At 47.0% G+C, this 11,697-nt stretch overlaps 4 protein-coding genes across 4 annotated transcripts, besides 34 other annotated features; all 4 read right to left on the reverse strand.

Annotated features, from left to right (window-relative positions):
* Positions 1-1,328: a sequence feature (heterozygous, non-Esmeraldo-like haplotype).
* On the reverse strand, positions 1-2,429 carry Tc00.1047053504175.9 (hypothetical protein, conserved; the record flags this gene model as incomplete). The annotated part of the gene is made up of 1 exon (XM_801728.1): positions 1-2,429. A coding segment is annotated over one exon (2,429 nt), but the record flags the coding sequence as incomplete, so codon positions are not given.
* Positions 1,329-2,021: a sequence feature (areas merged during assembly that could not be assigned to a particular haplotype. This can correspond to areas where the two haplotypes were merged or to regions with more than two copies in the genome that were merged during assembly.).
* Positions 1,387-1,451: a sequence feature (CT-rich).
* Positions 2,022-2,697: a sequence feature (haploid, Esmeraldo-like haplotype).
* Positions 2,461-2,482: a microsatellite.
* Positions 2,535-2,555: a sequence feature (AT_rich).
* Positions 2,698-2,956: a sequence feature (haploid, non-Esmeraldo-like haplotype).
* Positions 2,957-11,697: a sequence feature (heterozygous, non-Esmeraldo-like haplotype).
* Positions 3,136-3,159: a sequence feature (AT_rich).
* Positions 3,356-3,391: a sequence feature (GA-rich).
* Positions 3,478-3,499: a sequence feature (AT_rich).
* Positions 3,594-3,638: a microsatellite.
* Tc00.1047053504175.20 (hypothetical protein, conserved) lies at positions 3,770-4,648 on the reverse strand (the record flags this gene model as incomplete). Its single annotated transcript, XM_801725.1, has 1 exon — positions 3,770-4,648. The coding sequence occupies one exon, from the start codon at positions 4,646-4,648 to the stop codon at positions 3,770-3,772; it is 879 nt and encodes a 292-aa protein (XP_806818.1).
* Positions 3,951-4,013: a microsatellite.
* Positions 4,708-4,738: a sequence feature (AT_rich).
* On the reverse strand, positions 5,043-6,836 carry Tc00.1047053504175.30 (hypothetical protein, conserved; the record flags this gene model as incomplete). The annotated part of the gene is made up of 1 exon (XM_801726.1): positions 5,043-6,836. One exon carries the CDS (start codon positions 6,834-6,836, stop codon positions 5,043-5,045), a length of 1,794 nt encoding a protein of 597 aa, XP_806819.1.
* Positions 6,969-6,993: a microsatellite.
* Positions 7,044-7,076: a microsatellite.
* Positions 7,076-7,095: a microsatellite.
* Positions 7,146-7,224: a microsatellite.
* Positions 7,258-7,303: a microsatellite.
* Positions 7,417-7,461: a microsatellite.
* Positions 7,510-7,540: a sequence feature (AT_rich).
* Positions 7,587-7,623: a microsatellite.
* Positions 7,741-7,764: a microsatellite.
* Positions 7,858-7,918: a sequence feature (CT-rich).
* Positions 8,007-8,034: a microsatellite.
* Tc00.1047053504175.40 (dual specificity protein phosphatase, putative) lies at positions 8,048-10,510 on the reverse strand (the record flags this gene model as incomplete). Its single annotated transcript, XM_801727.1, has 1 exon — positions 8,048-10,510. The coding sequence occupies one exon, from the start codon at positions 10,508-10,510 to the stop codon at positions 8,048-8,050; it is 2,463 nt and encodes an 820-aa protein (XP_806820.1).
* Positions 9,094-9,124: a microsatellite.
* Positions 10,222-10,242: a microsatellite.
* Positions 10,414-10,453: a microsatellite.
* Positions 10,809-10,832: a sequence feature (AT_rich).
* Positions 10,885-10,915: a microsatellite.
* Positions 11,093-11,134: a microsatellite.
* Positions 11,156-11,208: a microsatellite.
* Positions 11,356-11,443: a sequence feature (A-rich).
* Positions 11,528-11,551: a microsatellite.

Here is an 11,697-nt window from a genome sequence, read left to right on the forward strand (position 1 = left end):
ACGCGGACTTGTGTGGGGTCAAAGCCCTTTTCATTTGATCGAAACACCGCCCATGACGGTGTCGGCGCCGCATACTCCGCTGCTGTAAATTCCGTCCGCCCACTACGGGCCAATGCATTAAACTTCTCATAGTCAATCCATGTATGCCAAACTCCATTCACTAGGAAGCGGCGTAGGGCAATGAGAACGCAGCAACTGTGCTCATGTTCGCATGCAATGCTGTATGGACCGCTAAAATTTATCCCCACCCCTTCCTCCTCATCCTTACGATTACACCTCCTGTTGTTATTCTCCATGTTGTTAACCGACGTCCTTTTCTCATCACAGTTAAGATCGCGCTGTAAGGGTCCTGTCTCCGGCTCGGTGCCCAGCCATGTTCGTTTGTCCCTGGGAGCGGTATCGGAGGCCAGCGCCTCACAGAGGGCCGCACAGAATCGTACCACTTCTTCGTGCCGCGGCACATTCTCCTTCATTGTCAGCGTGGATGCCGCACTTGTGCCGCAGTACGTGACGCCCTTGACTTCGATAAAGTCCGGCCAGCCAAGTCGCACCAAGTCAGCATAGGCGGCAACGTTCTCCGTGTTGTATTGGTTAACAAGCGTCAGACGAAACACAGTTCGTTGCGGCTTACGACGCAGCTCCCGCACGCAGGCTAGGCAGCGTTCCCAGTAATCCTCAAACAATGGACGATCCACACGCTTCAACTCCTCCGGTGTGGGGGCGTCGATGGAAAGGTACAGTTGCGTCACTGGCTTCAATGCATGTAGTTGCTCAGGAAACTGTGCGTTTGTCACCATAAAGGAGGAGATGCCTCGCTCATGCAGAAGATCAACAAAGGTGTTAATCTCCGGGTACATAATCGGTTCCCCGACGAGTGAGAGGGCACAGTGACGTACATGCATTCCTTCTTCCAGTCGCTCGGGCGTCACACCTGGCACCCCACGCATCTGCTTCATCATCTTCTGATGCCCCGCAATCCCTTCCGCGATCAGTAACTGCGGTGGGTCAACTTTCCAGCGAAATGAGCGTGAAACAGGATTCGTGTGATGTCGCCAGCAGAAGACACACTTGTTGGCACACGCCAGACTCGGTGTCATCTCCATACACTGATGGGAAACGATGTTGTAAAAGGTGTGCTTGTAACACCCACCACGGCCCCGTAGCATCGCCTTCGTCCAGCGGCACAACTTCACACCACTGTGGGAGCCGACAAGATGATACCCCTGACGCTGCAGATTTTGACGTAGCCGCGGGTACAACAACTCCGGTGGCTCACTGGATAAAGCCCGTACCGCATGATCCACACTGCCACTTTGGCCGTTGACATCTTCACCCTCATCCTCATCATCCGTCACGACATCCTCGACATCGCCTTCACTGTTGTGATTCCGCTTCTTTCTGCCGTTTTCTTCATCCTCCTCTTCCCTCTCTTCGTCCTCTTCATCTTCTTCGCTGTTATAAGTGGCATGTCCTTGTAACTTCACATCATTACACAACTTTAGTTGCCCCTTTTCCTTCTTTTCCTTCAGCTGTTTTTGCTGTCTTTTTAAAATCGTCACACCATCCGCGGTGAAGGTGACACGACCAACCCACTTCACCAAAGATGCCGCAAACACGTTAAAAAGGGGAATCGTGTTTGCCTCACTCGCATACACCGGCGGCACCACAAACGTCGCCCCGAGGCCTTTGCACCACATATACAAGTTCTTTGCAAAGCGATTGAAGTGCTTTTCCCCGTACGCGATATCGCCTAAGCCAAAGATGGCAAACTTCTTCTTGGCAAGAGTATCACGAGGCACACGGAAGTCTGTATATGCGTCCTGCAGAAGATTCGCAAACACCTGCGACGACTCTGGAGCGGTTCCATCTGTATATGTACTCGCAATGAGAATAACAAGGCCATAGGCTTGACTTTCCAGCAGATACTCTACGCCACACTGTCGCCCCTCCTCTGTGAGTTGCAGCACTTTCAATTTGGGCAAATGACGTGCCGTGTGGGATGTGGCGCAGCATGACGATGGCCCTTCAGAACAAACACAAGAAGAGGAACCTCCTTGCATTTCATCTCTTGATTCATGCAACGCGGTGCTCAGTGTAGAAAACAGTTTGTGTGCCAGTTTACATGCCGTGTTAGATTGAGTGGCATATGCGATAAGTATCTTCTTGACATCTACTCCCCCTTTACTCCCCTTCACTGCGTCGTGGATGGTGCTGCCATTGCCGTTTGTCTTCCCTGTGCTGTTGTGTACATTGGGTTCCATCCAGGTTGTCTTGCCTTCCTTTGCTGCCTGTGCTCTCGCCACTTCCATTTGCCGCTTCCTTCGACGAGACACCCAGCGGTCCAAGAGCGTGGTCAGCGTCAAGGTGACAAGAGGGATGAGAGCGCCAAGAAGCACCCACCAGAGAGCTTCAGAGACGGACTCCGTCATTGTCCAAGGAGAAATACACCACCTCCCTTTCTATATATATATATATATATATAAGAGAGGTCTACAGGCAGCAAATAATAAAGGAATAAAAAGACCAACCAAGAGTTAATTATATATATATATATAGAAAGAAAGAATCAAGGAGACATGGCAGCCTGCGGTATATATACAAAAACAAAACTCCATTTGGTCAAATTCCGATACAAAATGTATGTATATACATGTACATATGTATTCTACCAAAAATAATGGATGATGCCGGAATGGATATATAATGCCATTTTGCACTCCACCTCCCCTTTTCCAAATACACCACAACGTTCCAACATGTGTGTGCATGGATGTCAATGGGAAGTGGTGTTTTTTTTTTTTTTTAAAACCTCTCCCATTCAAAAAACAAACAAACAAAAAACAGGGGTTCTACAAACACACACACACACACTTCCTCGTGTTTTATAATTTTTTTTGTTCTCCCTCCTTATTCTTATTCTTCCTCGTTTTAATAGAGAACATGACTTTCAATGTCCTTTTCCTCTGGCCCTTGACGCTGCAGCTTCCTCCTCTCTTGCCGCAGCGGTAACACCTTATGACGTAACCACCAGTAGTCTATACATACACCCACCGTCATCGTGGCAGCAGACATGAATGCCCACAGAACAATGTAGCCTAAAACTTGGAATGCAAGCTCCAACATTTCCCCCCTACCTTTTTTTTTATTATTATTATTTTTCCCCTTTTTTGTATGTTCTATATACTTCCGTAACTGTCCCAGAACCGAGCAGCCGGTATATGTACACAAACATACACGTATTCGTCATTACGGAAGCGGCACGGCAACAAAAAAAAAAAAAAGAATATATAAATTCCCTCATAAAATACATGCAGGACCTCATCTTGAAGCATCCCTCTCCCCACAGACACACACTGAGTGAAAGAGAGGGAGAGAGAGAGAAAAAAAGAGAAATTCATGCCTCCTCTTCCTCCACTCTCACGGGTGGTTGGTTATTCGTGTTATTTACCCTTCATAAACAGAACAATAATAACGATCATAATAAATATATATTTATAAACCGCAATCCACGTATACATGGCACATCCGTTGAATATAAATAAAGATGGAAAGAAACGGGGCCACACGTACGATAAATGATAGAAATGCGTCGGTCTCTCTCTCTCTCTCTCTCTCTCTCTCTCTCTTTCCTTCTTTCTTGTGGGTAGGAGCCATTCAAGCCGCATCCCGAAACTCCCCACATAAAAACATATACACACGAAGAAGAGAGATAAAGCACGTGCATCATTCCGAATGCAACATGTGTTGCACTACCCAAAGTACAGCGGTGTCACTTCCCATCAAGAAATTTCAATGCGGTCAAAAGCTGTTTTCGCGCAGTGGCATGATCATAAAATTGCAGTGCACTGACCGCCTGCTTGGCACACTTCTGTGCACTAATCATGGCGTCCATTGAAGGACCATCTGCTACACTACCGGTGTTGGGTACCATCATGGGCACTGCCGGCGCCGGCGGTTGTGGCGGTGGTGAAGGGTTGGGCGGCTGGTACGGCGGTGGTGGTGGTGGTGGCGGTTGCTCGGGCGTCATCATGGGATGATACATTGATGCCGGAAATCCCGGCTTTTGCTCCTGCGTCCTTTTATCATCGTTCACATCCTCTGAGAACATTTCATCGAGTCCCCCTGAAGTCTCTGGAGCATTGGGGCTCTCGTACGGTGTGCCGCTTTCAATCGCCTTCTTCATGCGCACTGCGATGTAACGCGCGTAGTCACGTCGCTTCGCTGCGATGGGGTCAAGTTCACCGTTCTCTGAAAACTGCGCCGTTGCGTCCAGTAGAATGGAGGCGGTGAAGAAGAGCCGCACAAGGCCCATCTCTGCCGGAGCCCCACTGCGTTCCGCGTCATCTGCCTTCGAAAACAATGTGAGAGCCGTTTTCGTCAATACCGTACGGCCATCCACTTCCGTAACCTCCTGCCCAAGGCGTTGTTTTTCCGCCTCTAAAACCTGGAGAAGTTGTCGTAGGTACTGCGTCCCAACGGGATCGTCCTTCTTTCGCTGCTTCATGGCAAGGTGGGCAACATGTGTCCTCAAAAAGTACGAGATGGCGGGTTGTACCTTGTCAAACTCATCCGCCCGCTGCAAGTACGGACGCAGTGTTGCCACCCAATGATCAGGCACATTCACCGTAAGTGAGGAGGAGGAGGTCATATGTAACGTAATGCAAACTTCCTCCTTTCTGTGGTTAAAGTCATGTGTTATACAGATGGAAATAAATAAAAAATAAAAAAAATAAAAAAAGGATCTTCATATGAAATAAACATGACATGATATACATAATGTCTAAGCCCCTCTCACTCTCCCACAGTCCATTAAAAAAAAACAAAAAAACAAGTGTGATGTAAATTAAAAATAGACGTATGTACACATTGTATTCTATGTCTGCATGTATGAATGGACTAAGAAAGAGAAGAGAAAGAAGAAGCACAATCCATATCAACCTTTTATTACAATCCATGGATGCGACTGAGTTTCTTTCCGGCGGTAGCACTCAACAGAGATGCATCACTCTCTTCTTCTCTCTTTGCTTCTTTTTAATACGGTGTTAAATATAAAGAAGACGTCGCTGACGGGCTGCACGTTCTTTTCGTATTGCCTCCTTTTCTTCTTGAATGCGCCGAAGTTCATTCACTTCTCGCTCCGTACGGATTATCGCACTTCGTACGCGTGCAAGTCGTTTGTTCACGGCGTAGCACTTGGCCTCACTGCTGTAATCATGTCGTTGTGCCACGATGTCAATTAACGTGAAGGACAACCTTTCCTCCTGCATGCGCAGACGCCGTAGACGGGTGTGTGGGTTCTGCCTGGTGGTTGCGCCTCCCACTTCCACTTCCTCCTCCTCGCCTATCGCACGATGAGCCGTTGAGGTAGCAGCAGGACCATTCAACGGACTACGCATGCTGGCAGAGCTCCCACGGCTATAAAGTACCGCCTCCACCTGCAAACTGTCATTATCTCGTCGCCATCGTCGCTGCGGCGGATAATTTTCTGCGTCCTCCTCGTTCAAACGGGGTGTGCCGGCGTCTGTTTTGTGGTCATTTCTGACGGGATTGGGGCAAACGGGGGAGGGGGGGTGAGTGCCTTTTGGCCCCATTCCGGTCACATCCAGCGCACGTGAATTGCGTCCTTCACTGCTGTCCGTCGTGCTTTCTCCGCTGCTCCTGGTTCTGTTGCCATTATGACTATCTAAGAGTTCCTCTTGGGAGGCATCCCTGTTCGGCTTCAAGGACTCCGTCACGCTTTCCTCCGCGTCGGTGAATACAGTCGACATGGAGTGAGACCTGGAAGGAGAAAAAGGCGCGGAACAAACAGGTGACGGTGCTGCTGCTGCCGCTGTACGCGTCGTGTGACCGTCATGCCGCCCTTGACGTGAGGACCGCGTTTTTTTCTCGTCATGGCTCTCATCAACGACTTGCGTCCCGTTGTTACCACTGCGGAGGGCGAGAGCCAACAGGGGCGACACCGCCTCCGCGATGCACAGGGAGAGCTGCTGCACGAACACTCCCTCCTGCTCCAAAGGATTCCCCGACGGCAATGCAGCCCCACGAGGTTGTCCCTCCTTTTCTTCCTTTTCTTCTCCTTCTGGCATTCCGAAAATGCCGCTCAAGTGCGGCCGGAGTCGTTGGTGCGCCTCGAGGAATTCCACAAGCGTCTCCTCCGATGGGCTTGCGTCAAAGCGAGCGAAGTTGTCATCCATCCGACGCAGTACTCCTTGCACCTGCGAGTGCATGTGAGCAAAGTACGCCGACCACAGCCGCCGCATCATTTCAAGGAAGCGTGTTGCCGCGTCTGTCGACGCAATGACAAGAGACGCGGTGAGTTGCTCGGATTCCATTGCCTTTGACCCATGCCTTGCTGACGGCAATCGTGTGGCCGGCGGTGAATCCCCATCATCCTCAGTATTGCTGCCACCATCCCCGTTTCTGATCGATGCATCATGTCGCGGAGGTCCCAGGCTTCGCATTCTTATCTCCCGATCTCCATGAAGAGGATTGGCGTCATCGCTACACGTGTCATGTGATGCCACGGTGGGGAAAGTCACTGCCTGCTGCTGTTCCAATGGGTCCCGTAGAACTTGTAGCAGGCGCTGTCGAAACGCCTCATCCCATTCAACAGTAGGCACAACTGCAGACATCTGCATCCCATTCTCTTCGCTTCTCGTAGGCGCGGGTGGGGCGGTGGTCTCTCCGCTGTTGAGTGCAGCACCCTCTACCGTCTCTGCAGCCTGTAATTTTGCGTTAAGCTCAAATAATACCTTCCGCTGTGCATCGTAGGCGTGTCTATAACATCGTAGCTGCTGCTCCAAACGTTTTATGCGTCTCTCACACACCACATTCATTGCCTGTTATTTCTCCTCTATAAACAAATATGCATAAATGTATATTCTCTGGTTCCCCCTATTTCAATGGAAGATAAGTCAAGACAGAAATCACGAGGCAACAAAAGTCACATGAATGTATAAATATCAACAATATATGTATATATATACATATATACAAGGAGACATACCACACATACACAGTAAAAGAAAGAGAGGAAGTGAGAAATATATATATATATATATATATATATATATATAGAGAGAGAGAGAGAGAGAGGTTCAAACGTATCCATTTATTCTCATTCATGTGTGCCGATGTACACAAGGATGTATATATATATATATATATAGGTATGGATAGGTATGGATAGGTATATATACGGGTAATGTATGCATATATACATATGAAATGCATTTCTTCATAGAAGTAAGCATTGGCAAAGAAAACAAAACAAAACAAAACAAAAGAAAAAAAAAAAAACAAACGCAGAAGCAACATAAGAAATTGTCCTTTTTTCCTTCACCCTTCCTCCCATTCCCCTTCTACGTATTCTTCCCCCCCTCATCATCACCCGTAATAAGACGTAAGCAACCATTTAAAAAAAAAAAAAAAAAAAAAAAAAGGAAAAAAAAAGGAAAGAAAGACAGTGGGAAACACAACAAAAACATAAAGAAATGTTCAAACAACAACTTTTTTTTTTAAAAAAATAAAATTTTATTTTCGCTACTTTTCCCTCCCCCTTTTTTTTTTCCCTCCTTTTTTATTTATTTTATTTTATTTTTTATTTTTCTTTTTATTTTTATTCCCAAAAAAAGTATTACATGGCGTGGCAAAATGTAGAAAAGAACACATCTCCGCCGGGCGTCTCATTCATAACTCCCTCCCCCTGCACGGGGTTTTATTTCTCTTTTTTTTTTTTGGGTGTGTGTGTGTGTGTGTGCGTGTCGAGGAAATACACATAAACACACAGACACACCGACAGAACCAAACCAACAATGTCTCTACTCCTGCCACTGTTGGCGTAGGAACACATAAGGCCCCCTTCTTCTTCTTCCACCACCACCACCACCTCCTCCTCCTGCTTCTTCTTCTTTCCTCCCAACAGACAGGCAGGCAGGCACACACACACACACACACGGGAAGTGTGCGTGAGAGTCAGGAATACACATGTCGATGAGAGGGCCACCATATATATATATACATATACACATATATGGGGTGTTCAATCTTATTTCCCTTCTCTATCGTCCAATTCCCGTAGTGCAAGAACAAATCCAATATTTGGGTTAATATCTTTTTTCCGTTTCTTTAAAAACTCAAAAGCATCACGGTAACTTTTCACAACAGATGGTTTATATACACCATCTGTATTACATGTAATATGGGGGTTTTGAATGGCAAGACAACAACAACATTCACAACATTTACCATTTGTACTATGATTTTCTTTTTCAACATCACTACCATCTAAAAGTAATGTTGAAATAGGAGATACATTTGGAGGTGTAAATATAGGTGTAAAGGATTCTTCTTCTATATGTTGATTTTGAATAGAACAATTATCATCTACCCAAAGTGTCTCACCGTAAATCATAAGATAAGCAAGAATAATAGCTGCACTTCGACTTACACCCATCCGACAATGTACAAGTACCCCACCACCTACTGATTTACTGGAGATCGACATAACTTCTTCATCATCATAACTTCTTATGTTCCCTGTAGCTGCTTTCCTTGAACTCCGTAAAGCACGTTCACGACGGTGTAATTGTCGATGAATTATTCGCGTAATTGGACCAAAGTAACGTGTAATGTTCTCATCACTGTGATCTTTTAATGGAAACTTAATAAATTTGATGTCATAGTCGTTGTATATCATCGTTTCCATCATCACGCATTCTTCAGCAACATTAATCACAAGTGAAATACCATGGGCAGCGAGGGCATCAATCTTTAAGGCATCACTGTAAGAACCCAGAAATAACCCCGGTAGAACCATCGCTGCATCAAGGGAATATGAACTGCACGCACCATGAGAAAGTGGAGGAAGTGGAGGAAGTGGAGAAGGGGTAAACACACCGCTCCGATTACCGTTTTTGGTAAGAAATTGCCGAGTGGAATTCTCTTGTACAAATTCCACCGGCGCGTCAATGCCAATTGCCTGTACTCCGCAAATGCAATCATTTTGCTCATGCGATGTCAACACAAATCCGTCGCTTCTGCTGTTGCTGCTGTTGCTGCCACCTCCACCGTCAATCGTCATCGTTGTCGCCTTTGTTGTTGTTGTTGTTGTTGTTGTTGTTGTGGTGGTGGTTTGGGCTTTTGAAGTTCCAAATGTTTTTTCTGTTTCATTTTCCTCAGGGCCAACGTTACAGGAAGAGAAGGTTGGCGTGCCTGTCAAGACATGACAGACACTTCTCACAAAGTGATGACTGGACGCCTGAAGCGTGCTAAGGGTTCGACTGCTGCTCGAGCTGCTACTTACGCTAACATCAAAGTCACTACTACCGGGGTTATATGCGGAATTTGCCGCATTACACATTGGCGAAGCAGGCAGTCGAATATGTAGCCGTGAGGAGGCCTCCGGCAGACGCTGACGTAAACGGCGGTCACTAACGTCATTCTCAGATAATATTTTTTCCTGCCACTGTTCCTGTTGGCATTCCGCCTCCGTTTCCGCCTCTGTCGTTGTCGTTGTCGTTGTCGTTGTCACCGTCATCCCCTCCTCCGTCACCATTTCGTTGCCAAAATTCTTTCTCCACAAAGGAAGCATTCTGTGAAGTTGCGGAGTAACCTTTTGCAGAAAGTAGTCGCGTTCCTCTTCCTTCTCATAACAGGAGTGTGGCTGCGTGCCAACAGTGTTGGGGACAAGGGGAGTCGATGTGCATTGGCGCAGGGAGACATGAGGAAGTGGCAAATCGATCGCCGATAGAGATGCCATCTGCCCCTTCGATGATTGACCCTGTAGTGGTAAAGAAAGTGTCGGCATCGGCGTCACATCCACGCTGGCTCTTTCCGTGTTGGCCGATGTGTCGTTACCTGGCGTCTGTAACGGAGACTGCCCCACCGGGACGGATGTCTGCGTCGCATTCTGCTTCTTGTCCCCAGATGCTCGACAAGAAACAAATTTTATAACCGCCTGCATCTGGCTGTTACTGAGGCTCCCGGAGGAAACACGCGCGCCGTTGCCTGGGGCAGGGGGCTTGGTGGTGAGGGAAATATGTCTAGTGCTGCCAACGACAAAACGACTTGGGCTAACATGCGCACTACTTCCGACGCTGCTGCTGCTGCTGCGCCCACTGCATGTATACTCCGTGACGCCGCTTCTTGCGGGCACAACTATGCCGTTTTGCTGTGATCTGCCGGCATTGGTGTCCACCACCTTCACTACTGCCGCTGTCTTTGTTGTTGTTGTTGTTGTTGCGGTCATGTCTCCGCTTCCTTCCTCTTTGCATGCGGTGAGGCCCTGCGCACCGCTCACGTCCGTCGAGGTATTCGATGCGGGGGCACTCCCGAATGCTTCCAACGGACATGTCTCCTCCTCTTCACAGTTCTCACCCTCTTCCTCCCTATTCTTCTGCTTATTGCAGCAGCGTTGTTGTTGCGGCCGCGGTGGCTGCTGCTGCTGCTGCTGGTTCCCATCCCCGGGTGGCCCAACGCCCTCACCCCCGTCAGCAGGCATCAGACTCATGGCGGCAAGTCACAAATACGCCCAGCGGCCGCAATGGATGAAGTGGTGAAAATATTCTCGTGCGTGCGTGTGTGCAGGAATTCGGCGCCCACGTATCTGCTCCCTCAGACTTCGTTTTCCCCGCCCTGCTCCGCCCTACACATAGACAACCAAACAATCCCCTCCCTCCCCCCCAAAAAAAAAAGAAAAAAAAAGCCCTCTTCCCTCACTCCCTCCCTCCCTCAACACACACACGGTAGATGTATCCGTATGAAGGTGTAATAACGCAACCGCACCTCAGGTGGGTGGAGGGAAGGCCAAAAAATATATATATATTTATATTGCAATTGAAGAATACGCCCCGTTTAAAAACAAAAATAATAAAAAACAAAACAAAACAAACAAACAAACAAACAAAAAACAAACGGAGTTCTCAAATGTGCACTTGAGAGAAGAAGTAATGTTAAAAAGATGATCCCTCCGATTAGACGTACTGATTGGTCTTCTTCTCCTTTTCCTTCTTGTACTCACTGTAAATATGTATGTATTTATGTGTGGATGCATTAGAAGAAGAGAAAAGAAATGATAATGGAAATAACAACTCATCGGCAGCAGTAAGAGAAGCAAGAGCAGCAGCGGCAGCAGGACCTTCAAACAGCCCAAATATATTTATTTGTTTATTTATTTGTTTATTTATTTTTATATATTTTTATATATTTTTATATAGGGGTAAAGACAATGCATGTAAATGGTACCCTAACCCATTAGGGGGGGAATGGGGGAAGCCAAGCGGATAACGATCGCAAATGGTAAGAAGAAAAGTCCTGACGTCTTTCACGTCAAATCCCCCCAACCTCCACCCGCCCAAAAAAAATGAACAAAAAAAAAAAAGAAGAAAACAAACAAACAAACAAAAACACACACACACACAAAAAAAAAAAAAAAAAAAAAAAAGGGATAAGTCGTACAAATACATACACATTTATATATATATATACAAACACACAAGAAAAAAAAGAAAATTACACGCCTTTTTCGTTGTTTGTTTGTTTGTTTGTTTGTGGTCTCGTATGTATTACATTATGTATGTATGTATATGTATGGAGGGTATGAGATGTATGCATGCCTCCTTTCACTGTCTGTGGTACCCCAGACGTGACTTCACATCTTGACGGGGGGGGGGGGGGGGGGGTGAAAAAACCTGTAGG

The sequence above is a fragment of the Trypanosoma cruzi genome, genomic scaffold (assembly GCF_000209065.1).
Source record: "Trypanosoma cruzi strain CL Brener 1047053516737 genomic scaffold, whole genome shotgun sequence".
Lineage (NCBI taxonomy): Eukaryota > Euglenozoa > Kinetoplastea > Trypanosomatida > Trypanosomatidae > Trypanosoma > Trypanosoma cruzi.